This window comes from Numida meleagris, chromosome Z (assembly GCF_002078875.1).
Source record: "Numida meleagris isolate 19003 breed g44 Domestic line chromosome Z, NumMel1.0, whole genome shotgun sequence".
In the NCBI taxonomy this organism is placed as follows: Eukaryota; Metazoa; Chordata; class Aves; order Galliformes; family Numididae; genus Numida; species Numida meleagris.
Genome location: NC_034438.1, coordinates 11080968 through 11108124, shown reverse-complemented (window position 1 = coordinate 11108124; position 27157 = coordinate 11080968). Strand labels below are relative to the sequence as shown.

Sequence of the window (27157 nt, the reverse complement as noted above, 5' to 3'; positions counted from 1 at the left end):
ACTCACGTATTTGACATTATAACCTTCATGAGGAGAAGCTACAGTGGAATGAATGTGTTGACAAAAAGACTGCTTTGTTTTTCTTGGCTGCATATTTATCAGCATTCAGCAGCGTGTTACTGAAGCATCTCTGAGGATGCAACCTATATGAGAGTCTGCCTTCATGTACACACACCCACACCGTCACAAGCCTGAGGGTTTTTGCTTTTGCTGGTGCTGTTGGTGAGGACTTGTGGCTGTGGACAGAGGCTTGGTCAATGCTTCTGGCTCCCAGAGCAGCTGTGAGCCCCTGGCAGAGGGACAGCAGCCATAAGGCACCACCTCCACACATTCATACCTCTGAGCTGTCTGGAATTATTTGGGATTTTTCCTGGCTGAAGCTGGACAAAGCCTGTGGAGTTGTCCTAATTTCAGTGCTGATAGAGCAAGATGTGTAGAGAGACTGAGAACAACATGAATAGGTCATGCAAATAGCCACGTCCTTTTAATACAGTAAAGACATTATAAAACCAAGGTTACAAGTTATCTAATTAAATAAAATAATACGTAGGGAACAGAATGAATATTTAAACATTAGCAGCTATGCAAAAATATGGCTACTACATAGGAAAATTATAACAGTTTCAGAGTGGTTAAAGGAAATAAACATCAAGTTGCTAGCACTTTTCCCGTATTAAAAATCAGTGTACCTTGTCCAGTGTACCTGGACAAACAGGAAGACTGTTACATGTGGGTAACTTACCGTTTAAATAGTGCAAATAGATACGGTTGATGGACATTTTACTCATTAAAAATGTATATATGAATTCAGAACAAGCACAGCACATACTGTACTGCATTTTTATGATATGCTTTTGCTTATCCCCGCTATGTTTATCACTGTGTTACTGGAAGAGGCTATCTTTCCAGCACGTTCTCTCCACATCTACAGTTGCACTGTGCAAGTCTGCACAGTATGAGCATTACCAGCAGCTATTTATTTTAACAAAAACCAAGCAATATAAACCAAATGAATGTCCAGGGCTTTCATCTTCTTCTACTGTATTAACCAATCTGTAATTTGGTGAGAAACAGTGATGAAAAATTCTGCAAATGTCACTGAACTTCCATGAGCCAAACCCCATGCCATTGTGCATGCAGAGACCTGGGGCTGGCAGAGAGCTGTCCTGAGAGCACTGGTTTTCTCCAGCGGACTATCTTAAATATAACAACTTCTCAGTGGTTGTTAGCAGTCAGAAAATGTTTGGGTAGCTGTGAGGATGAGGGAGGACTCTTTTTGCCCTTATATTCTGGGAACATGGACATGTCAGTAAAGGACATTTCAAGCAGCTAGAGGACCTGGCACTTCACAGTGAGGTGAACCCCAATCCCAGAACACAGCAAGGCAGCTTGGATTTCCCATGGCCACACTGCTGGGCTGTCATGCAGCCATGTGGCTGTAGCAGCTTTGTCTCCAAGCGTGTGCTCCGCAGTGTGCAGTGTCCCACAGGGACAGTGGGGTGGCTCAGTCCTCTCAGTGGCAGCACATGGGGAGTCCCTCAGAGATGGGCACAGAGTTCAGAAAGACAGATAGGAAGGGACAGGGTGCCTTCCTGGGTCATAACATTAAAGAGTTTTTCTACATTACCTCCAGGCAATTTACAAGCTACTATTTTTGAAATATAGATCTTTGGATCAGTGGCAAGTTTCATGATGCTCCAACCATATTCCTAGGCCAGAAGCCACATGAAAAAAGTACCTGGCCCAACTGAAAGTATTCTTAAGCAGACACAGCCACTGGTGACAATTCTAGTGAGCGAACGTTGCCCACACATCCCTTCTGTCCTGGAAAGTACTTGCATGCTGCACTAATGCTTGCACAAGAGCTGCAGAGAAAGAAAGCACCATGCATTTTATAGCCCCAGTTCAGTTCCAGGAAGAACTTGGACTTTGTTTTTCATTGATTTTGTTTTGTTTTCTTAGCTAAAAATTGCAAATACATGACATGAGATATTGAGAGTCTTTAATACATGACAGTAGCACAAATACGTATGGATCCTGAATTTAGCTCTGGGGTACGTTTATACCAATAGCAAAATATAGTGGTACGTCGAGTTTTGTGCTGTTTTCATCTCTCAAAAAAATAAGTCTGTGAAAACATCTTCCAAAAGTGATTCCATGTTCTTCTTTCCTGGGGGCTCAGTCAACTACCTTTGCAGCGACCAATATTCTGAATCCCCAGGTGACTAATGCTTGATAGCAACTCTCGTTTACTGTCACTTACTGTCCATAAGTTTTACAAAAAAACTTATGGACTTATGTGGACTTCCACCAGCTGCAGAGGAGTTACTCTTGGTCTAATGTGAGAAAGATCACATTCAGTTTCACTTGAACTTGTTGCTATATTTCTTGTTTAGGCATTAACAAGAGCTTAATAGGTTTCACTTCTCCTAGACATGGTATTATCCTTGGCTGGAGTGCAGCGTCATTGCTCTGGGTTAATCAGATCTGAAGACGTAAGTCAGATAAAATTAAATTTCATTTCTGCTGCAGTGGAGATTGCTGCTGGGACACAGAGGGCAGAAGTTAGGCCACTCACCACTGAAAGGCAGAAGAACCCACACTTCTTCGTACAGCATTGCACTGTGAGCAGGGCATGGTGAAGGTGGGAACTAGATGAGACAGAACACAGGAGAACAAAACAGAAAGCTTCAGTATCCTGCTTGTTTTAGAGAAAAGGCAGTGTTATGTGCTATCTGTAAGGCCTACTGATTTTTGTAAAAGCTAGACATGGTGACATAGGCTTCTTCATCGCTTGGTGACTTCAATTCACTGGTAGGTGGCACCACGATGCCATTCTGGGGCTCTGGACCAGGTTGGCTTGGAGGATCCAAGGGAGGAGCAGAGGGAAGGTGAAAGCCATCGTCACACAGGAGCACCCCGCTGCAGTGGCACACCTCATACGTGCTGGAGCTGCAGATGCCAGCAGTGTCTGCAGACTGGCTGCTACCAAGGAGTCCATGCAGAGCCTCTGCAGACCAGATTCCTCCATAATTCACAGACACATTCAGGCTGCTTTTGTCAGTCCTTGCAGGGTTTCTCTTCAGGTCTGATCCGCTCCTAAACTTTGGTGGAACATCTGTCTCTGGAGTAGGTTGTGGCTGCAGAAAATTTTCCTGTTCCGCTTTTGCTTGAATGCCATCCACTTCATGGATAAAAACAAAACCGAAACTCTCTGGGTTAAAGCTTATATCAAAATTCTGCATGGCAAAAGAAACAGCATAGTCAGTTACCAGTGGCCATCTGTGTAACAGAAAAGATGCATCAAGAGTTCATCTGATTTTAGAAGGGTGTTTGTTATTTCTTTAATTCTGAATGTAACCCTGCACAGGCTAAAAGATAGGGTAGCAGAGAATTAACTATCACATTGCTTGAAAACTTTTTGTATGTTAATCTGAATCTGTTCTATGATCTCCTACAGGTAGCATCACTGGACTGCTCTGTACAATGTGGTGTTTCAGAGCCGTTTTGGAGCCACTTATCTGCTGCACAACACCTATTTCATAGGAATGAGGGTGCTGAACCTGGTTGTTCCTTTCAGTTTTATCTTCCTAATTTAGCAGTGTGGCAAATTAAATGTTGTTACCATTTCTTGAAATACATTAGGAATCCCCGCACTGGGGAGTGAGCACAAGGGATGGGAGAGTCTGAAAATTAAGAACTTGCTAGTAAATCACCACCTGCAGTGTTGACAGGACAGGGCAGATGAGTTCCCTAGTGAAAAAAACCATACTAGACGTAATAGACAACCAATTAGTCCTACCTGTTAAATTTTGTATCATTTACCCATCAGGTTTTTATCGGGAAAATACGGGTTCATGTCCTCTGTGGTCTATGAGCAACTCTGTTGGCCATGTAAGGGTACATGGATATCACCAGGGATGTTTGAAGTTGGCAGAGGGACTCCCATCCAGCTCCATGACCACAGTTTCATAAAAGCACTAAAATGTCTCAGCTGGGGAGGACCGCAGGAATATACCTGGTCCAACCTTCTGCCAGAAGAGGACCTTAAACTGGGTTTTTCAGGTCCCTGTCAAGCCAAGACTCAAACATTTCCAGCAAGAGATATTCTACCTCTTCTCTGGGCAAACTACACCATACTTAATTGTTCTCATAGCAAAGGATTCTTTTCTTATATCCAGATGAAGTTTTCCCTGAAGCAGTGATGGCCTGTTACTTCTTGTCCTGTCACCATGCATCCTTGTGAAGAGAGCATCTCACCACTTCCTACCACTTAGGTATCAGTAGGCTGTGATTAGCACTCCAACATCCTCTTTCCTACAAACAAACCCAACTGCTTCAACCTTTCTTCATATATCAAGTTCTCCAGCCCTCTGTAGTAATTTTGCACAATCCAAAACTCAGGTACTAGTTGAATTGTCTGTTATATCTATACCTTTCACTAGCATTTGCCTGTGCCATTAGCTCTCGAGTAGAATGTAGAAGTCATTTCTGAAAGGTGGATTGGTTTTTGCAGCAAAGGCACGTACCTTCTGTCATGAGTATTCATTTTGTTCCCAATAGTCTATAATCAAGCGAAAAAGACAGTAGGAATACATACATTTTTTGGCTTCTTACACAGTCGCTCCAGAGTTATTTTATGATCAGGAAGGTTTGGCCACACAACAGGCTTGATCCTGAAAGAGCAACAGTAGACATGATGGGGTTCAACAGCAGCAAAAATGAGACGTGTTGAGATATCAGGATTTCATATTGTGTTATTTGTACTAATTCTCAAAAACGCCTTAGGAGTGGCTTGCATTACACAGAATAATGACTGAGAAGTTCCAGAAAATGTGCAAAGACAAGAGAAGAAGATGTGATATAAAGGTCACCTAAAAGCCACTATTCTTTTGAGTGCACAAACTGTCTCCATTAAAGTAAGACATTTCAGCAAGTACTGAGAAAGCAGCAAATGGTGCTGGCAAAGATCTCATTTGCATCTAGCTGTGTTAACTGGGTTTTTCATGATGAAACCATTTTCTGTAAGTGAAAAAAATGAGGCTGTGGTTAAAGTGCAAATTTGCAGAAATTTGCCTCTGCATATTTACATTAGTCAAAGAATTGCACATTTTCCTAACCCACAGTCATTATTCTGTGCTCCAGATATTTGTAGTATAGCCTTGCCCCGTAGATCTCTTCTTACTTCTAGCAAAGTTCTCATGCCATGCTGCTGCGGAGACCCTTAGCCACGATACATCTAGACAACATAGCCTGCCTGAAATTCAAGATTGCAGTGATATAACAGCATATATCAGCATTATATCAGCAATGTTATAATATCATAGATACATACAAATCTATATTTCTGTTCATACATGTGTTTGTGTACAGGTGCATATATACAAAAGTATAGAGCGGCTCACATGCAGACATCCTTGTAGATGTCAGCAGAGCTGCCATGGGCAGGGGCTGAGTGCCACCATGCGGCCCCTGGCCTCTGCCTTGTAGGGTGCTCATCTCCTGTGCTGAATTCGGGAGTTTTTCCCTTCAGATTCCAGTCTTACCAGATTATTCACGTGTGTGTTTATTTTCTTAAATTTGTATACTAGCTATCTGTTCCATGTAAGTATATATAGCAACATATTTTAAAATATATTTACAGGTACCTGTCTACTGTTGGTAGCCAATATATAAAAAAAAGCCAGCATAGGCTAAGGACTGCCTGTGCAGATAGTGTATCTCCAGTTCTACCTCTGTCCTGACATCTTTGGAGGGGGCTGCAGAGCCTGGTTTTGCCACACAAAAAAGCTGGGTTCACAGCTGACAGCCATCAAGCCCTTGCTGCAGAGAGCAGTGCCCCACCACTTCCAAAAGCAGCATCCTGCTGACTCAGACTGTGAAAGAAAAAGAGGCAATCTCCCCACTGTGCAGTTTCCAGACCTCTCAGGACTTTACTAAAACCCACAGTTTGCTTTCTTTTCTGAATCTTCCTTGAAGCTCTTCAGTCAAATGTGCCTCCAGTGAGACAGTGACTACGTAAATGTTTCATGGTGGCTTCAGATCCCCAAGAGTCTCAGTGCTTCAAGCCCAGGACTAAAGTCTGATTGAAGCAGCAGAGGTGTAATAGGCCATCTACTGCCTGCTGGAACTGCCTCTTATGTTGCCCACTTCTACTCTTTGCCTTTGGCATGATATAGAGGCTCAGAAATGGAAAGAGAATAGTTCACAGGTACCACAGGAAAAGCAATAGAACTGTCAGAACAGGACTGGCTTGCAAATCCCTTTCTCATATGAAGAGATCTAGATTACCATTACCTGCTTTCCCAAAATGTTAGGATCAGGACAATCATGACAACTGACAGAATGAATCCCGGGATGGAGAGTATAATCATGAACATGCTGCTATCTAAAGGCAAACACAGAACACCTGTCAGTGCGTATATGTGCCTCACTGCTAGACACTCTAGGTATAATGCCACCTCAGAGAATCCATTAGGGACGAATGCCCAGCATTGCACCTTCCTATCACTGGTCTGGAGCAATGGTACATTTCTCTGACTCCATGGAGGTGGAGAGATGTTGGGTGACCAGCCTTACTCCAGCCTGACTCCAGCCTTAGCTAAGCTTCAGGCTGGTTCCCAGCTCCACTGAAGCACCATGTGTTCTGCTGCTGCTCACTGTGTCCTTATGGCAGTGTTGATGTGACGCCCAGCCCACACTATGCCTAGGTGCTGCCAAGGGCTGGAACTGCTATGGCCACTAATTCATCCCTCCCCATGCTCTCATCGCTTCTGCTGCAGGGAAAGCTAGTCTGTGGCCTGAGAACCCCTTAGCTCTCTTGGATGAAAGTGGTTTTTGCCCGTACAGCTCTCCGTGGAGTGCTCTCCTGTGGTCCTGAAGCTCTTCGAAGTGCTCCACTCACTCCACGTGCCCTTAAAATAATCTCCGTTGGGCTGAGAACGTACTTTCACCTCATACAGTGCATCTGTTTCAAGGTTCTTTCCCAGTAACTTTACCTGAAGGTATGGCGACTCTATGGTCTAAACACACACACAAAAAAAGCAATTACATTCTAATAGGCATAGAAAATAAGAGCAGAACCACCAACACAAACATCAGTACTATTACAGTTAAGATGGTTCTGTTTCTTCATGATGTTTCATCTTCTGTTTCCATGGCAAAAGCAAAGTACAAATGAATGAAACTTCTGTAGCCCAGAGAAGTACCTAACAGACAAGAACAATGTCAGTCGCAAATTGCTTTGACTAACAGAATTTCCAAATGCCAAATATTACTCCTTTCCAAGCTGTCAGTTGGAAAACTAAGAAAGGCAGACTAGAGAGTTCTTGCATGATACTGATATTTAATTTCAGAAATTAGGTAAGCTTAACAATATATACTTACCTTCCAAGTGCTCTCTTCCTGCCGATAGGCTATTTGGTGTATTAATTTGTCCTTTAAATATTTCTTCCGTGAGTGTGGTGTACTATAATGAATAAGATATTCATTTGCCTCCTTTTGATATGTTATGTTTATGTCAAATGGTACCTCAGGCTTGACTGCAAATAATAACAAACCAAGACATAACTGAGTCATTTTCAAGTTAAAACCCATGTAGGATAACTATGAAGGTTTAGAGTGAGAGTTGCCCTGAGCTGGGTGAGCTTTGTGCTTATGTCAGCTCATCATTACACCTTGGTCCCAAAAGGGGCTTAATGTTGACCAGCTGAAGCAGGGCTGTGTCAAGCACAGCCTAAGAATGTGACATGTCACATTTATTCTTGGAAAGCAGTTCCTGAGCTTAGACAGGTCCTGCTGTGGTTTTGAAGTAATCATTTTTGGGCTCTTAGTGTCCCTTCAGCACCACAAGCACCACAGGCTCCACCAAAATGCAAAGCATGAAAAAATGAGATCTTTCAACTCTGTGGTCACTGTGTGGGACTTCTATGTGCTGCTGAGCTCATTCTAGAATCGAACTGGTAAGCCCTGATACTGTGCAAGTCCTAGTAAGAGGTGAACAAAATGTCCCTGCTTAGTAACTCATCCAGGCCGAGGATTAGCTGCTTTTACCAGCTGCATGATTTAATCTACATCCAGTTCTGGCCTATTAAAAGCCAGAATTCAGATGCACATTTTGAATGGGCGTTAATCACATTAGGCTTCGAAACATCACACTCTATCACCTTCAAAATCCAGACCTCATCCCTTTCTCAGACACAATTTAATTTCCAGATTGACCCTTAAATTTTGCCAAGGGTCAAATAATATTTGACAATATTATTTCCTTCCACTGATGTCCATACATGAATAACGTCCAAAATTCTCAGTGTCTTACCTATGTCAGTTACAATCAGACTCCTGCAGACCCTTCTCTTTGTCTCATATCCCATGCAAATGTCTTTATTTGAGAGTATATCGCTGAATTGTAAAAAATAAACATCCTCCTGTTTCTCCATATTGGAACACAGGTCACTGCTGTCTTCCTTGGTACTGTTGGCCAAAACAATACAACATCAGTTTCTTCTCAGTCTCACTATAAAATTGTAAGGGACAGATTCTTGTTGCTAATTTCAAATTCAATGAAGTGTGACAGTATATTAAGAAAAAATACCATGCAGATGTAGGGATTGAAAGATTGATAGTGCCTTTCCTCATGGTATTTGAGCATAACGATCAAGTGATATGAGTCACAGTAAGAGTCTTGGAATTCTCCAAGAAAAACAGTTCAAAAAAATGATTACATTGGAGATGCATGTGTTAATGTATCTTTATACATGGTCTTACTGCTGCCATTTTTAAATATTAAGTGATATGTATGGATACTCCCTGAAACTAATGAGGAATTTCTTGTTGACTGAACTGGCATTAGATATAGGGTCAATGGCCAGCCAGGCCATGAGGGTCTCATGGTACTGCTTCAGAAGTGGAAATGTGTCTGTTTGTTCTTCCATCTGTGCACCTCAAGTGTGTGCAAACTGCCATAAAACTTCATCCAAAATCTAGAGTAAAATGAAGGACAAAAAAATTCTAATAAACTAGGTGGGGGGGGAGGGGGGGGGGAAGTAATGATTAGAATAGTAAGGTGCAAAAAAAAAAAAAGAAAAATTCACTTCTTTTGCTTGCAGCCATAGTACTTTTAGCTTCAGAAGAATCAGACAAAAAGAAAGCAGGAGTATGCTACAGAAACAAAATCTGAACCTCTTCACCTAGATGTATCGGTTAAAAAATAAGGTGGAATTGCTCCATGGCCTCAACTACAAGAGGAAATCACTGATGCATTTGGTAGCTGTCCAGTTTTTGTATACTCATTCCATTGTGGTTGTTTTGCATGTCTGAGTATGCAAAGACAATTGTTTAATTTTTGTCTTGATCTAGATAATTGTATTTCCAGTGGAAAACCAGAATTCTCTCTCCTTTTTTTTTTTTTTAATATCATTTAATGTAAAGGAAAAAAATACTTTCAGTTTATGCTCAGCTTCACCAGAAATAACAAAAGTTTCAGAGCAACAGGTGCAAGATGAGGAGTACTGTAGATGTCATAATGCCCTTTACAGATCCTTCCAGTCCACTTTTTTTCTTGCTGGGCTTAGATTCTGTTTCAGGAAGATCTTCTTCACTAAATACAGTATTTGAATTTGGTAAAGCACTCAAACAGAATTTAGTTCAGCTTTTCTGCTCCTGTTTCCGAACATTCGGCAGTGTGACTCACTGGTACTTAAACTTCCCAGAAGTTTACCAAAGGACAGGCTGAGAGCACTTACCACACAGTCAGGGTATAGTTAGTGTTGTGAGGTGGCAGCTCTGTAAAATTGCAGGTCAGGCTGCTGTAGGAATCCTTAAATTCCAGCTGGCTGAAGCAGTCAATGTCAAAATTATCAGGTTCGTCATCTCCAAAGGTCCCTAGAGAGAGATTAATAGGATGTTACTGAAGCAAACCGGTGTGTGTATTCAGTTTGCAACTTCATTGTAAAGAAGGTTGCTCCTTTATGTGGTTGCTTGAAAGGAAGAGGATCAGCCCATCTGTTTTGTAAGAAGCAAAGAAAGCTTTCTCAAAACGAAATTAAAAGACGCTTGCACCTTCCACGATTGCTCTCCATGCATGCCAATGAAGCCCACTCACTTGACACACACTGAGGTACATATGGCATCACCAGTCTGTAAACTATGAAACAACACTACATCACAGACAGTTTGGTGTAACCTATGTCTGTACTATTCCGTTACTCATGAGCAAAGAGGGATACTAATGTCGTCCTTGAAACCTCTGTGAAATAGTCCTATCTTCAGATGGAAACAGAGAAAATATATTGTCCACTCTGCAACCTAATTCCTCCAGAGCTTGAGCCAGGAATGGGGGAATTGTCACTGTGAAAGTATTGGATCATCTTCATACCAAGAAAAATCAGGACTTTCTCCACCTGAAAATCATCTCAGAACTTTCTCAAACAGGTTTTTTATTAAAAACCACAAAATACTGCTATCCTTAGACACACAAAGTGGAGTAATACACATTCACAATGCCTGTTGTAAAGCAGATAGTCATGTCAAGGACCAAAACACTTTCAAAAATAAACAGCACAGAAACATGCACTGGGGAATATATACCGTACAGCTGCTGCCAAATGTGTCTGGGGCTGATGTTCAAGGCTTGTACCTGCTTACAAGCACAGGCTAGTTTTAACAACAGTTATTTGTACAGGAATTTCAGTGCAGAACAACCTGAAAATATATCGAACACCCATAGCATTGAAGCAACAGCTCCACAGCAGAGGGTGCACACAATTGCCAGCACTGCGCCTGCACCAGACATCCCAGCAGACCCCAGCAGCCTCCTCCTGGCCTTGCACTGCCCATGCCCAGTCCCCAGGTTCCTGAAAATCCTGGAGAATAAGGAAGTTTTTATGAAAACAGAAGTATCATGGTGTCACGAAGAAATTAAGCACCACAGCACAGTTTGACTGTACTGTAGACTCTTCTGAAATGTCACAGACTTGGACTAAGGAGGGAAAGCTCAGACATTCTGCCAGAACATGTGTCTTCCTGCAGATTTGCTTTGATGACTCATACAACAATCATGATTTGACTAAGACCATACGTCTTGTGTCCCACACTTGGCATACATGATGTCAGTGAAACAAAAGCTGATGTTTCTGAGAGGACTTCTCTCTGGCAGACCTTGCCAATTTAACCTGATTTCATGAAATGTCACACACTGTTGCCTAGCAGACAATGAAGGAATTATCACAAGCCCTTGTGCAGATCCTCAAGGCAGGAACGCCTCTATCCCCTTCCACCAGGGGGTCAGCATAGCTGTGATGGTATTCAGACTTACTCCCATGTCCAGGGACTATTCCCAGTTCTTTTCTTGGTCCTCTCCTTCCCATTCCTCCAATGTGCCCGTTCCATGCTGGACATCTCTTTCAGTGTGAACAAGACCTGGGCTGTTCCAAGGATATCAGTGATTCACATATTTGCATTTACACTGTGGGGAAATGCCCATGGAAATATTTCCAATGGAAAATCCCTTCCAGAGAAAACATCAGTCATCCCTGCTGTTGCCCAGCGGACTCAGGTCACTGAGGGGTGAGCAGCCACTTGGACACTGTCCCGCTGGTGATGCCCATGATCCCCAGCCAATCCTGCTGGGGAGAAGCAGACTTTGTCTAGAGTGGAAGTACACCTGAAGATCCAAAGCAGTTTAATAGAAGAGAGAATGCAGAGGACAGTTTTTTGATTGCATTAAAAGGTAAGTAAAGTGTGTCACTCACAGGGTCCCTAACAGCCAGTGCTTCCTGCTGACCTCAGATCAGAAACACATCTTGATATGAGTTTTGAGTAAGGGAAGTATTTTAGAAATCATTCAGGAATGCAGAAAAATAGGCAAAAGCAGTGCAGGGCTGAGAAATGAGCTGCTGCCAACTAGCACCTGTGTTGGTTAGCAGGAGGGACGAGAGCATCTGATGCTTCTCTGATCTATCCCCCGAGCTAAGATGGCTGTTTGCCACTGGAAGCAGCTGGTTCTAAGAAGCTGCTCCAGGTCTTCCCTTCTCACTGCAGATCTGGTGTCACCAGTCCCATGGGGAGTTAGTCCCTCCTGAAAGATGAAGACATGGAACACCTTCCACCAATGCTGCAGGTTTGAGAAAACACTCTGTGCAGCTTAGACAGTGCAGATAGAGTGCCACCCTGTTTGTCTGCCACATTTAAGAGAGACACAGAGGTCAGTGCATCTCCAGAACAAGCCCTGCAGCAGTTTAATGCAGGGAAATCTTGACAGACAGAGCTCTGAGACATCTGGGCAAACATGTAGCTACAAAAATGGGTATTAGATACAATTATATATTTAAGGGTAAGAGTGTACACATAGATGTATATCCATATTCAAAATTAACGGCATAAAAAATGAACTGAAATGAATCCACATAAAATGGAAAAAAAAAAAACAATTTTTAGACACTCAAACTTGCATGCACATCTCTAAGATCTCAGCTACAAAGATCCAGCAGACCAGCTTATTTATATTCACAGCTACCTCAAGTCAGCATTGAAATTTATGAGTTAGAATGACAGATCTTACCTTAATATAGTAGAGAGACACTGCTGGGTATTTTCTGAGTAAAAAATCACATATATCATACTTCATATAAACACACAAAACGGATAAATATATTAAAAAGTAGCATATCAGAATGAGTTTTTCAGCTATCTGCTGCAGTTTTGCTGAAAACTGACAGAAATTTTAAGTCAGTCTCTGTCGGTCTGACTGTAAATTATGCAGTTCCAACTGTCATGTAATGTTTAAACAGCACAGAGAGTCTTCGGTGCTGAGCAGAAGGAAAACTAACCTCGCCTTTTTCACACTGAACTTTCATATAACTGATAATGTAGTTCCTTATTCATTGAAATAAAATCCTAATCATAGAATATATGATAATTAAAGTTATGATATTTGAAATTTGAAATGCTTTTCCTACATTTTTTTCTAAGGACAGAGTAATTCTTTTTGATCTGATGTACACATGCACTTTGCTCAATTATACCTCTTCCCTAACCCTCGGAAACAAAACATGCAAATGTGTCCACTACATAAACAGTTTCAGTGACTCCAACACAAATCGCTAAGGACTTACTACACAATTAAAAATTTACAAGATTGTAATTTTTTCTCTTTGAGAAGACCAGGCCAGACAGACACCTGAGCCTGGCAATAATGAAATAAAGACAGGGCTTGAGACAGTGTGAGAAAAACTGATCTTTACAGAAATGGTCATTCCTTGGGTCAAACCCTTGTTGAGTTTGGCCAACATCCAGCAGAGAGGTTCAAATCACAGCAGGATTCTTACAAGCCTTTACCAAGAGTGCTAGCAGAGGCTATTCTCGTGTGTCAGCCTTATGCTTTGAAACCACTAGGACTAACCACAGTGTGTAAAACTGAAGGCACTGATAAGTGCCTGCAGGCTCAGTGACTGAGTTTGTGAAGTCAACAAAGTGACCTTCTCCGTGGACACAGCCATATGAGATCTCTAGTTTTGATGGCGGCAGACAGCCCATCGCCTGGACTTAGTATTGATTTGATTCAGGGAGGACTTGTTTTCATCACAACAGTTTTGATGTGGGTTGCACCATAAAGTCTGCCCACCTGCATGATTATGGCTGCCTCATCGTAGTTTGCCTGTGGCTTCTCTTCCAGGCCAGGGACAGAGCTGAGGAAGTACTTCTGACAAGGCAGCCTACCACTCATCAAAGAGGAAGAGACGAAGGCAAGTGCCAAAATGAGTCTTTTCTTTAACTGGTTGGCCAAATCTGAGAGACTCATGAAGAAATCATGAAAGCTGGTGATTGCTCTGTTTCGATTTTCTAAGCATCTTTCTCTTTAATTCTAAGCAAAATGTTAGTTATGGTTTACTGGAAGGTAGTGATGAAACCAAGGAAACGTCTTCTCCCCTCTGCTGTTGGGAAGCCCTGAGGATATCAGCTATAAATCACTGGCATTGACCACTCACCTCTGTAGCTTCTTGCAAAATCTGCCTCTAAGAAGCTGCAAATTGTATAAACAAAATGTAAACAGAAAAGAAACAAACAAGTTTGAAAAGTTGCAATTCTGAGCTCATTTCTGTTTTCCTCTAACTCAAAAGCTTACCATGCATACCCTATCTATGTCTGTAGGAGTATGTATATATTTATATGTATACACACACATACGTATTAATGCTATATAACACATGAAAACCAGGCAAGAGATTCCTTGTCATTAAATTCATGAAAGAGCACAGGTACACAAACATCATCTTCCTAATAACCAGAAAACTCTTTTGCTCCCACACAACGAAATTCTGGCACCCTAAAGATAGCACTAACTGAGTGACTGTCCATGTCCTTCAGAAAAATGCGATAAGCTCTCTCACTGTTGTTTGTATTAGAGAATTAAGCATTTAACAGATCTGATACTGAATCTGTTAAATGCAGTTTTTGAGGTCCCTTTTAAGAAAGAAAAGGGATAGCAGAATAAAAGACAGTGGATTTTATCATTGCTTTTATGTTTTCCTTTTCGATGCTTCTAAACAATTTTCACTTGTCCAAATAATACAATGAAATCTGCAATAAGCCTGAATTTAAGCTGTTGAGTTAGTTTATAATTCTTTGTCATGTAAGTGATGAATATTCTTAGTGATGGGCTGTGAGAAGCCCCTGGTCTCAGCTGCTACACTGACAGAGACTGGGACAATCCGCAGACACAACTTCCACAACTGTTTAAAGGAAAAAAAAGAAAGTTTTTCTTTTGAAGTGGAGCAGGTTAGGCCACACTTGAGGTGCATTAAGACATTTTCTGTGGAGGAAACTGCCAAGAGAAAGAGAAGCCAGAACCTCAGCCTTCTCTGATGGCAGCTCAGAGTGATCCTAGACTGCAGAAGAGTAAAGCAGCACCCTACTCACAGGTGCAACTCCTCACATAAACGCTAGAAGCAGCGAGAAAGGATTAACAGGTCTGATCTAGCATGCCCCCTGCACAGCTATCATTTCTCTCATTTCATACAAGTTTGGACATTACAAGAACAGCAGATTTGGAAATGAAACAGATAACCCTGCAGCTCTGCATACACCTCAGATACCGGCACTAAAAGAAGGAGAATGGAGGCTAAAACATTAACACATTCAATCCAGCAGTTGCATTTTTGAGCTCTTAGTTCAGGTTTTCAAGATCATACAAGAGTGTAAAGATGAACATGAAATGACTCACCATCACAATCGGCTGAGGTGCAACCACTTTCCCCAAAAGTGGTATGAAGAAACAAGATGAAAATGCTCAATACCATACTCATCCGTGTCATTCTGAGCACACTGGATGTGTGCAGGACGTGTGTGTGTGAAACCCTCACTCACTGACTTTATACTAGATGCAGAACAAACCCATTGCTTGATAAAGAGACCGCAGGCAAGGGAAATGTAAACATGCTGGCAAGGATGACTAGTGGCAGAGAGCAGGAAGCCAGAGAGAAGATATTTGCAGAGCTTTTACTTTGAAACACATTTCTCACTTCAAAACTAAGGACCTTCTGGATCAGACCCATTGAACACACTGATCAAGTCCAGTGGGTCAAAAGCAAACTTCTTGGACCATGCTCCTATTTGAGCTAGTGGGATTTTTGCTGCTGATTTTCCTGAGAAAATGATTCAGCCCTCACATCTGCTTTCCTTTCAATGGAGATACACAGGTCCAAGAGAAAAAAATCTTCCAGCTATGAAATGCTAATCATACTTGCTGTTATTTATTCTTTAAGCATTGACATCATACAAGCCAGCAATGTACCCTTGCAGCCCAGAAAGCCAACAATACCCTGGGCTGCATCAAAAGAAGTGTGGCCAACAGGTTGAGGGAGATGATCCTGGCCCTCTGCTCTGTGCTGGTGAGGCCTCACCTGGAGCACGGTGTCCAGATGTGGAGTCCTCAGTACAGGAGAGACACAGACCTGTTGGAGTGCATCCAGAGGAGGGTCACAAAAAAGATCCAAGGAATGGAACGCCTCTCACACAAGGACAGACTGAGAGAGATGAGGCTGGAGAAGAGAAGGCTCTGAGATGACCTTTCAATATTTAAAGGGGAGCTACAGGAAAGAAGGGCACAGGCTCTTCAACAGGGCCTGTGGTTATAGAACAGGGGGAAATGGCTTCAAGCTTAAAGAGGGTAGATTTAGGATGGAAACAAGGAAAATGTCTTTTGGAGTGAGGGTGGTGAGGCACTGGATGGTCAAGAGATGTGGTGGATGCCCTGTCCCTGGAGACTTTCAAGGTAAGGCTGGATCAGGCCCTGGGCAACCTGATCTAGCTGTGCATGTCTCCGTTCATTGCAAGGGAGTTGAGCTAGATGACCTTTAAAGGTCCCTTCCAACTCTAAGGATTCTATGATTCTAAGCCCCAAATAAAGCAATGTTGACCAAAAAAATGTGATTTACAGGACTAATCCTGCAAAATGCAGTTCTGAGAATGGAAGTGATACATCTCACAGCTTTTTAGGCTTTGGACAAAGCAGAGGCAAAAAAAAAAAAAAGAAGGAGATGGGGTTAAATATTTCCTTTGCACGCTTTCTCTGGCTGTATACACCAACGCACACTGGTGTGTATTGCAAGGCCATGCACTCAGCTGACTGATGTGGCTAGCTACAAGTGAGCAGAAGACCTGAAAGAGCAGAGCAAGCTCCAGCTCAGCACTGGCTGCACCAAAAAAAGCTTTCTGTCGCAGGCATAAAGGAAACTGAGGGCAAAGTTGGTAACAATGCCCAAGCGAACTGAAAAGTCATGACACTATAAAAAGTGCAACATACAACCCACAGTGGCTTTTGCATTTCATTTTCAAAGAGTTTAAACCAATGACCAAAACGATGAAAACTTAACCCTCATGTCTAGACCAGTGTCCTTCTCAGCTGGGTGTTAAGGTCTATCCTCCAATGTAGTTCTCTGCCCTAGGCAGGGGCAGTGGGGTGTTTCTGGGCTCTCTAGCTCTATTTTAATGGGAAGAAATGGCCCCTTTCAATAAGAGTTCCATAAGGCTGCACAGAAGCTGGAAATCTCTCATATGCATTTCAAGTCCTCCTCCTGATAGGACCCTCAGGCACCCTGCCAAAGGGAAATTGTTCCCTGAAAGCATGCTAAGCCTAGATAGACGCAGGAATATTGACTTGGCAAAATGCAGGCATTTTCTGTGTGTGTTATCATGCTAGAGCTTCTTGTACTTTGCTCCTATATAGCCAATGGATAACATGATTCATCTCATCCTAACACAGGCATTCAAAAGACTAAATTTAATCCTCTGAAGACATTCATTTCTCTCCACTGAACACAAAAAGAACCCAAGGTGACACAGAGGTGAATGTCTGCTTGGTAGATCTCCATGATCCTTCCCACTCACTGGCACAGGAGGGATCTGCTGGGCTGCAGCCACCTCTTGTACAAAGCAGAACAGGAGCTAGATGCAGGGCCATGGAGGCCATGGAAATGGCCTCACCTTGGCCTAACCAGCCCCACTCATGAGGGGCTTGCAGAGTTATCTGGGGAACTTCCTGATTCTCACAATATTTCTTCAAGAAATATGCCCCTTCAGAGGTCCTGGTTAACTGGCAGGACTTGAGGAGTAGTTATATTCTCACCACTCCCTTCTCACCTTCCTGTGCTTGACTCCAAGCCTGCTGACCACAAATGTGAATCAGAGATTGGACCTCAGTGATTTCATGTCCTGAAGGCCTACCCTTTCTTGATTTAGAACACTTGCACATGGCTTAGTAGTATTCAGTATCATGTTATTCTAGAAATCCTTAAGCTAATTTCTACTGCATTTTCAACTGGAAATATCAATAAAGAAGGGCAAACTTATTGTTGTCTGGAAATGACACTTTTTCACTTTAAATTTGTCTTGTTTATAATTGAGTGGGCTATCACTTCGATCATTTTTTCTTTTTTCCTGTTTCAGTTGAAGCAAACTAAAAGAAAAAGACTTTTCAGAAATAATATTTTGGCTGAACCTCAGACAATCTTATTAACAGAGCAGTGCTGCTGAGGGGATTTCCATGTTGTCACAGCTGCATTTTGTCTGGGTGGGGAAACATGGGACCACAATGAAAAGAAAAAAAAAAAACTAGTATAAAGAGAAAACCAGAAGCAAAAGTACATTTTGTTTTACTTCTTGGTCTCTGCTTCAAAATTTATTTGATTTCTAAGAAGCATTTGAGTCCATCGGTCTCACTTTGGTGTCTTCCTCTAATCTACTGGAGATAGGAAATCAAATTTGTGAGAGTCCAAATTTTAGGGTAGCTGAAGTGTTAATGTTCAAGGGACTGAAAGGAAACTGAATTAATCTTTTCTTGCTATGAATTTACTCTGCTATAAATCTACTCTGCATCTACCTTCTAATTCAGTGTTACACCAGAAAGAAAAAGACATTCTCCTGAATCTAGGCTAAAAATTTGGGCATAGGGATACATTTGTTTGTTCTGTTGTAACAGTCTCAGGTCCTCTGGAAAGCTGATGGATCAGGAAAATACAAACCGTTCTATCAAAAGAACGGTTTAAGGCAATAACCATTTAAACAGGTAAGACTCTTGATGGTACAGCAAAAACATAACAGTCCTTTCCAGTGGTGTGCCAGTCTTCATTGAGTCTCAACACTGTTAGAGTTTTTGAGTTACCCCAAGCCTTCTGACATTTTTGCCCATAAACAAAGTCCGGGTTATAACCCCCGTGTGGAAGGCATTTTTTCTGTGTTCTGTGGTTCTTAAGTGCATGCAGTCATGCAGTCCCCCCTGACTGGTATAAGTGATATTGTAATTTCTTGTGTTACTGCTTGCCTTTCAGCTAGTGATTGTGACTAATCAAGCAAGTCATTTACAAATTTTCACTTTTACACAGCTTATTTACTCATTTTTTATTACACTGAGGACACAAAGTCTGTTTAAATTCTGTTTTGCCTCCAAAAAATGGAAGAGGCTTCTGAATATACTCTAGATTTAAGTACCTTTTTAGAAAGATGTAGATGGTAAATGTCATCATTTTACCGTCTACCCATTTCAAACATGTCAATTCAAGGAGATCCATCAGCATCTGTGGATGCCAAGTTAAACGGGTACAGTATGGACACAGGTCATATAGACAGTGACAGTCAGAAAACAAGGCACCCCTTGTGAAGAGTTTATTTGGTGTGTTCTAGTCAGATATCTTTGGCCAAAATCATAACCCAACTTGGGACTGGGAGGGAATATTTATCATGTTAATAAGATTTGTCAGAAGCTGTTGGGCTTCTTGGCTCTCTCTACGGCACAGGCATGTGTTGTTTTCTGTTCCCTGGACTATTAACAAATTAGATCATTTCATTGCAGAACAAGGATCTTGTTCCCTCTGCCTCACCTGACCTGTCCTGCTCTGCACTGCACTTCAAGTAGATGGTGGGATGGAGAAAAGAATGGCACAATATCTTTTTCCTTCGATGGGTGCTAGTTCAGGACAGATTTTTGACACCTATTTAGGTATATCCTCTTTCAATTTAAATATTCATATTCATAAAAATTCATTTAAATTTGTGCATAAATTTAGTGTGCTTGTAAATCTCCTTAAATCAAAGCTTCAGTACTTTTAAAAAGTCTGCCATATGTTGTTTTATTAGCTTACTGACAAGAAGAAAAACTGGGGGATTCATGCAGCTCTGAAACAAAATTTTATAAATTCAATAAGCACAAGATTCAGGTGCCAACAAATAACCATATTTGTAAATTACAGTTAAGGACTGGTGAAGACTGAAACACATGGTTGTTATTATTTTTTTGTTGCTGTTAGGAAAGAGTTTGGTAAAGCTGAAGTGATTAAAAAGCAGACTCTTGCTAGATGTATTAAATATTTACTCAAGTATAATTTAGATTTTATTCTTTTTTTTGCCAGATATGCTCAGAAGCAGAAATCATCCAACCAGCTTCAGCAATGAGGAGGAGGACTTCTACATGAGAAATTCAGGTCTTTTTATTGTTGTTGCTTCTTGACATTTCTCATTTTGACTTGCTTTGAGGGACTTCTTTTTGGCCTCAGGATCATTTTTCTTGGTATTTTGCTCACCCAGGAGCAGGAGCGTGTGGGAGTCATTATTGCTTAGGGCAACATCACCATGGACACCAAGACTTGAAGCCTCAGAGAGAGAAAAAGATTATGTATGTATGTTAGGTAAGAAACCAGCTCTGCTAAGAATTAAATCCTGAAATTGAATGTAGTTACTCTGAAGGATGTTTTGCTTCTTCCATTATCAAATTACTTTGAGATTTAGAACACAAGGAGCAATGTAGGATTGAAAATACTTAGTCCAATTCCACATTGTTCCGAAGAAAGGAGCAAACAAAGAGCAGAAAATTTGCAGAATTTCTTTGCACTTCCTTTGCCTCTGAGGTACCGATGCTTGCAATGATTACTTTAAATTTCCTACTGGAGTAATAATACATTTATTAACAAAGGAGCCCTGGGACACTGAAAGAAGAATAAATAAAAATAAGAAAAAGATTGATGGGTGAGGAGCAAAACAGGAGGGACTGGTGTGCGCTTCAGTCAGACTTTCAAATATTATGAGGCCAGCCCCCAAAACTACAGAAGGGACTAGAAAAGGTGATATTTCCCCCCATATTTAACAAATACAGCAACAGCAGTAACCAGAACAGTCACACTAATTCTTCTGGGCTTCCTTTGCTTGCCTTTACGTTTTTAAGTATGTCTTTAGGGAATGCTAAGGAAAAAAAATTCATATGTTTTCCACAGCAATCAGAGTTAAAGCACAGTTAAAGAAATGAAAACTTAGATTGCCTTTACATTATTTTCTCTAAGTCTTAAAGAAACATATTAAGTACTGCCAGGCGTATTGCTCACTCAAGACCAAGTTTGCTCAACAAAAATTTTTGAACACAATGTTGGGAAAAAAACCTGTAGTTTCAGTGACAATGAAGTATTTTTGAAGACATTTTAGTTCTGCAAAATACATTAACCTGATTCCTGAAATTTTGAAATTAAATGTTTGAATTTTCTTTCTTTCTAATGAACTTGGTTTAAAACTTTCCTTTATTTTTTAGTTTAAAAAACTGAACTACTAAAAAAATGACTTGGATTTGGCTGAATACGCTCCTTAGGCACGTGACAACTGCAGCTATGGCTGCTTTTGGATGTTTAATATTTAGCCACAAGGTTTCTGTATGCTGACCCCATTCCACAAATAAAAGCCAAAGGGACAGAGGAAGCTACATGTCCAAGTGTGACTAGCTCATGACACAGACCTGAACTCTTTTCTACTGTTTGAGGGAGTTCTGTACATAGGCACAGTGTAAAACATAACACTTGGAAATTAGGTCTTGTCATTTTGGATGTGATGACAGCTGCAGAATTGCAAGGCATTTTCCTTGCTGAAAATGCAGAGTGGGTAAAGAAGCTGCTTTTTGTTTGCTGTTCAGCTCACTGGGCAATAATGAGCTAACATGCAAAAACACTCTGTGGCCAGGAAAGCTGCACATGCTTTATGGAGAACTGGCTACCTATAACCCGTTAGCCCAGCCTGGCTGCGTTCCTTCTTCCCAGATCCTGCAACAGCTCCGAGCTGCACTCCGCCCTTCTTATGGCCTTCCACCTGCACACAGTGCTGATTTCAGTCCACTGAAATACCTGCAGGAAAGCTGGATATGTGCTGGACTGCCTGAGAGAAGGAGGGCCTACAGAGGGATCTGGATAGGCAGTACTGATGGGCTATGAGCTTCAACAAGGCCAGCTGCCAGATTCTGCACTTTTGTCACAACTCCATGCTACACTACAAGACTGAGGCAGAATGGCTGGAAAGCTGCATGGAGGAAAAGCATTTGGTGTTATTAGTCAGCAGCCAGCAGACCACTAGTCAGCAGTGTGCCCAGGCAGCCAAGAAAACCAATGGCATCCTGGCTTGTATCAGTAATAGCATAGTCAGCAGGAGCAGGGAGGAGATCGTCTCTCTGTACTTGGCAGTGGTGAGGTCTCACCTTGACTGCTGTGTTCTGTTTTGGGCCCCTGACTACAAGAAAGATACTGAGGCCCTGGAGCATATCCAAAGAATGGCAGTGAAGGGTCTGGAATGCAAATCTTATGAGGAGCAGCTGAGGGAACTGGGGTTGTTCAGTCTAGAGAAGAGCACAATCAAGGGAGACCTTAGTACTCTACAGCTGTTTTAAAGGACGCTGTAATGAGGTGGGTGTTGGCCTCTTTTCACAGGTAACTAGTGATAGGATAAGGGGAAATAAGTTTAAGTTGCCCCAGGGGAAATTCAGGTCAGATAGTAGGAAAAACTTCTCAGATAAAGTGGTAATGCATTTAAACTGGCTGCCCAGGGAGGTGGTAGAGTCATTGTCCCTGGAGGCTTTCAGTAAAAGCATAGATGTACTAGCTAAGGACATAGTTTAATGGGCATAGTGATTATGGATTGACCATTGAGCTAGATGATCTTAAAGGTCTTTTCCAACCTTAATAATTCTATGTTTCTATGATTAGCAGATTAACATACTGTAGTATGTTAACTCAGTGTGGCACTGAGTTTTTTATAAAAGGCAAAATTTTTATCTTAGATTTCACTCCATATGGGTAAAAGGAAGGAGTGTTGCTTTAATAGTCCAGATGAAGGGACAATGCCAAAGCCAAGTCATAAATTTGTTAGTTTCATGAACCTATGCAAAGGCTTAATGTGAAAGTTTCGAAAATCTGGTGAAAAGCAATAAACATGGGATTGCTTACAGGCTATGGAAGTTGCCCAACCTTTCAATGACCTTGGCCTGAGGTGGAGTTTGAAACAAAACATGAAAACAAGCATGCCTCCTCCCCTGGTTTCACTTTCAATGGCAAACACTACAGGCTGAGTTTCTCAGTGTGAGATATAACTACAGTGGGAACTGTTGGCTTCAAAGCATTTGTGTTCACAACCAGAATGTGCCGACAGTGCCAACCTGCACTGAATTGCCTTGACCTGGGAAAAAAAAAAAGTTGAAAAAAAAGAGAAAAAGAAAAATAAGGAGGGTGACAAAAATTTGAATACTGAATACTGAATGAACAAAGAGAGAAAACAGCAGACAGCAGCTGCTGAAATGCACATTTGTTTCAAACCAAGATTCAAGGAGGAAAATGTTCAGTAAGAAACTACCTGTAAGTAGAGCAGAAAATAGAGGATGGATACATCCTTGTACATCTGCCTAGGTTCAACACTATCAGCCAGTGCCCATTGTTTCCCTCCAGGGTCAAGCCAAAAGTAGCATCCACAAAGCACTTATCCTAATGAGACAATGGTGAAAACGAGGTGAGATTTGTCTTTTGGGCTCTCTGCCCACATGTCTGGCAAGAAGAGGAGAACCAGCACATCCAGGAAAGATGTCTGCATCTTGGTGTCTGCAACTTTCAGACCCTCCTTTGTGATGACACAGTGCCATCTCTCATTCCCTGAAACCTTCTGATGTGGTCAGATCATTACTTGAACAATTCAATACTTTAGCATTTATATTTCCTTATTTGAATGTTCCCGTTCCCTGAATGTTTCACTTCCCTGCAAGTGTCACACACAGTAGAATTTACCAAACTATTTTCTAAAGTCTTAACCACACTTGAAGAAAAATCAGGAGAAAGTTCATCTGTTTGATGTAATAACCACTGAAAAAGAAGATAGCATCATAATCCACAATCATAGATACACCCATGATGATTATGTTAATGTGTATGGTGTAATATTATAATTCTGTGTGCAAACCTGATCACATTTATAGCATCAACAAAAGGTTTTTATTACTTGTCATTGCTTTGTTGATTTGCTTCTCCCACCAAAAACTTATTTTGCAGGCTAAAGTATTCATCATTTCTTTATATTTGATGTAAAGAAACCCTTGCAGGGACAAGCAAGGGTCTTGCATTACAAATGCTATTAGAACCTTAACTTTGCCCTTTCTCAGCTATTACATTTAAATTTCTCAGCTTTCAGGTGGTTACTGTAGACAATGTTTTCCAAAACGGAACCTTTCAGTTTAGCTCCCACTGTAGGGAAAGATTTTCAAAGTATAGAAGTGAATGAGGAGAAAAGATCTCCTTCCACTGGAATTTGTGCTTCTCTGTGACTGGAAAGCTTTGGAAAATCCCATTATAACCTTTTTGTTACCTAGTATTTGGCTTGATTTTCACAGCTCTTCAACATCCTACATAAATCTGTTAGAAGCTGGTCATTACTTCTAAATATTTGACTGTATATTTGGGTACCTGAAAGTGGATTTCTCATTTTAAGAAGTTACTTTAGAAAAGACTGACCATAGTTTCTCCTGTGGAGCAGTGTATACCAAGACATTGCTCCAACTAATGTTCTTCCCATTTTACAGCCTCTTTGTCCAGCTACTGGGTCACATGTTTTACTGATCACTTGGAATTTTCTCTCAACAATTACGAGAAGTGGAATGTGTAACACTTTGGAGAAATGCCCTGTACTGAAAGTGATTTTATGTTGACTCTTTTGGGACTTAGACTATGTAAGAGGAATGCTGATTTTCTTCCACAAATAAGTCAAAAAAGGATAGCCAATAAACTATTTCTGTTTTCATTTAAGTGCTGACATCGCTAAGTACAGATATAAGGGCATTCAGGGTATGGAAGGGGCTGTAGTCAGCCCATGCCAGCATTCCTCTACCCCATGCAAGCTGGCTGCACAATTTCCCATTGTCTGTTGCATTTACCTTCAGCCTCACAGCAAAGAGGATGTAGACACCATCCCAGACTTGCTTTGCAAAAACAAAGTAAGTGGAACCATGCTATTTACAACACACTGAATTGAGACTATAGATAACAAAACCCACAAACCTTATTTTTTGAGATAAGTAAGTATTAGAGAGGAAGCCCACTCAGCAATGTGAACTGTGAATCCTGCCAGGAGCCCAGCATCTCAAATCTCAGCCACCTATTCCTTTCATTTGTCCATCAGATTCAAAGAGCTGAAATGGCTCAGAAGGGGAATTGGACAATTAACATGGTAGGTTAGGAAAGAAAATTAGAAAAAATGCCAATATTTTACCAGAACTGCATGTTTTGGAGTAACTTCTACTTCTTTCATACTGTATACTTAATGAAGGCAACCTCATTAGCAGTAATTAGTAGCTGGAAGGAATAGATGAATGAATACACATTTTAACTGAAGAAATAGTGACTGTCCAAACACAACTGATAGATCATGAACAAGGATCTTACTCTTAGTAAGTAATAAAAATAATAACAAAACCTTTCATTTCTGCTCATTTTTGTAACCACAAAAAGCCTTTACCAAAATTGCAACTTCTTGATCTTAAGAAATTTAGATTTCCATTTTTATCTCAGCTTCACTCTGTTTTCCCTAAAATTGTTCACTTATGTAAAACCGTAATGTGGTCTGTGGATTTCAGTCATGCAGCTGAGCAGAGCAACAATGGATGTAGTGTGGGAACCAGAGCATGCATCAGAGCAGGACATTGCCTCTGTCACAGATGTGTAGCTCTTGGTCCTCTATAGTTCTGCTGAAATCTGCCCCAAGCTCCTTTGCTATCTAACAGTGGTTTACATTGTCACAGAAGTGGTATTTTAACAAACACATGCAGAATCTTGAAGTTTCCTGACAATCGACTCGTACACACATGCAAACAAGAAAATGGTTCAGATAGGAAGCTATCAAAAAACTGTGTTTTCCTGTTTACACAGCACAGCCAATACTGATCGCTTGCAAAGTTTATCTTATAGAAGTATTAAAATGTTCTTTCAGCTATAAAAATTAAAACGTTCATGTGGGTTGAATACTTGAAATTTTCTGTTCCAGTGTAAGCATATTCAGCTACTGAAACAGAGGGTTCAACGATAGCGATCAGCAAAGAAGATAACAGATGAGGACTACAGAGAGTTAAACCACTTGAACTGGTTGTAACTAGTTATGTAGTTAAGTTAGAAATCCTCAGAACAGAGATTTTGGAAACAGAAGGAGATTGATAACGTATTTGTCGCAGCTGTTTCCCATGCTCAGGGCTGTGGGACGCTGCAGCAGTGGGATATTTTCGTGGGCTTTGGTGAGCAGCAGACCCACCTAGCTTTCTTCTCTTTGTGTGTTATTAACCAATAGTTGTAGGAGCAGTATTTGTTTTCTGTAAATATTTCAAGGTTCTTTTTTTCTGTTTTTTTTTTTTTTTTTCTACAAACCTCTGTACTTGGATGTGATGGCGATTGTTATTAATGTGTGAACATGTATTACTCATTTCCCTCATTTTATCCCGTTGTATAAAAAGGAATGTGCGTTCTCCATGCAAATTACTAAAAACGCATGGGACTGAAACACACAAACTGAAAACTGGTAATTCAAAGTGAAAGTGAAGTTTATGAATCATAAGTACTTTTCCATATCTTTGGATCAGTTTGTGATTGACTGGCAAAAATGAAATTGGCTAAGTTTGTTTGAAAATTATTTGAAAATAATGATCTCAGTAACTATATATAGTGATGGGTTTGAGAGCTCTCTAATACTTGTCATGCAGTTTATTCTGAAAGCTCTTCATCTACAGTAAATTCACAAAAAACCCGTGCCTTCAAACCAGCTGCCGGGTTTTACTACTTCTGAAAATATAGTCAGTGACAGCTATTTCAGATGACAAGCACCAGCTGATTACCTCAAATAACACATAATATCTTTTGTGCAAAGTTTCCTGTCTTCAAAGAGATACAGAAATTCATCTTACTGTGTTTTGTTCCACCTCTTTTAAACTCATCTCTTGATAAACTGTTTTATTGTGTAAATATAAACAAGGATACCTCTGAAAAAACATTGACCAATGTAGATTTTTTGTTACCCTGAAGATGTACAAGTGGTTCACTTAGGTGTGGGTGCGATGTGACACTTTTGCCTGTGGTTTACGTGTTAGAACTGTTTCATCTAATGAGCTACTAGCATGCAGGCAACCTGCTGCTGATTGTACACATTGGGAATGAATGACTGTGGTCTGTGTGTTTCTCATAGTTCAGCACTACAGAGTTATTTAATTGCATATGAAGAGAAATCTCTCTTTTGAAGTAGTTTCAAAGGTGAAAATGAAAAATCTCATGTTTGGCAAGACACAAAGTCCTTCCCTTCCCTTCCCTTCCCTTCCCTTCCCTTCCCTTCCCTTCCCTTCCCT

General features: G+C 41.0%; 1 protein-coding gene across 2 annotated transcripts; it reads right to left on the bottom strand.

Moving 5' to 3' along the window:
- Positions 459-15454, bottom strand: IL7R (interleukin 7 receptor). 2 transcript variants are annotated; one of them, XR_002433478.1, is made up of 9 exons: positions 15221-15454; positions 9744-9882; positions 8318-8472; positions 7387-7541; positions 6848-7022; positions 6298-6388; positions 4601-4676; positions 2579-3239; positions 459-2487 (listed from the first exon to the last, which is right to left on the bottom strand). XR_002433478.1 is itself a non-coding variant. In XM_021381104.1 (8 exons), exons 1-8 carry the CDS (start codon positions 15309-15311, stop codon positions 2745-2747), a joined length of 1377 nt encoding a protein of 458 aa, XP_021236779.1. In that variant the 5' UTR covers positions 15312-15454; the 3' UTR covers positions 459-2744. The 2 variants fall into 2 exon arrangements, 1 of the variants encoding a protein (XP_021236779.1); XM_021381104.1 differs by having other exon boundaries at positions 459-3239.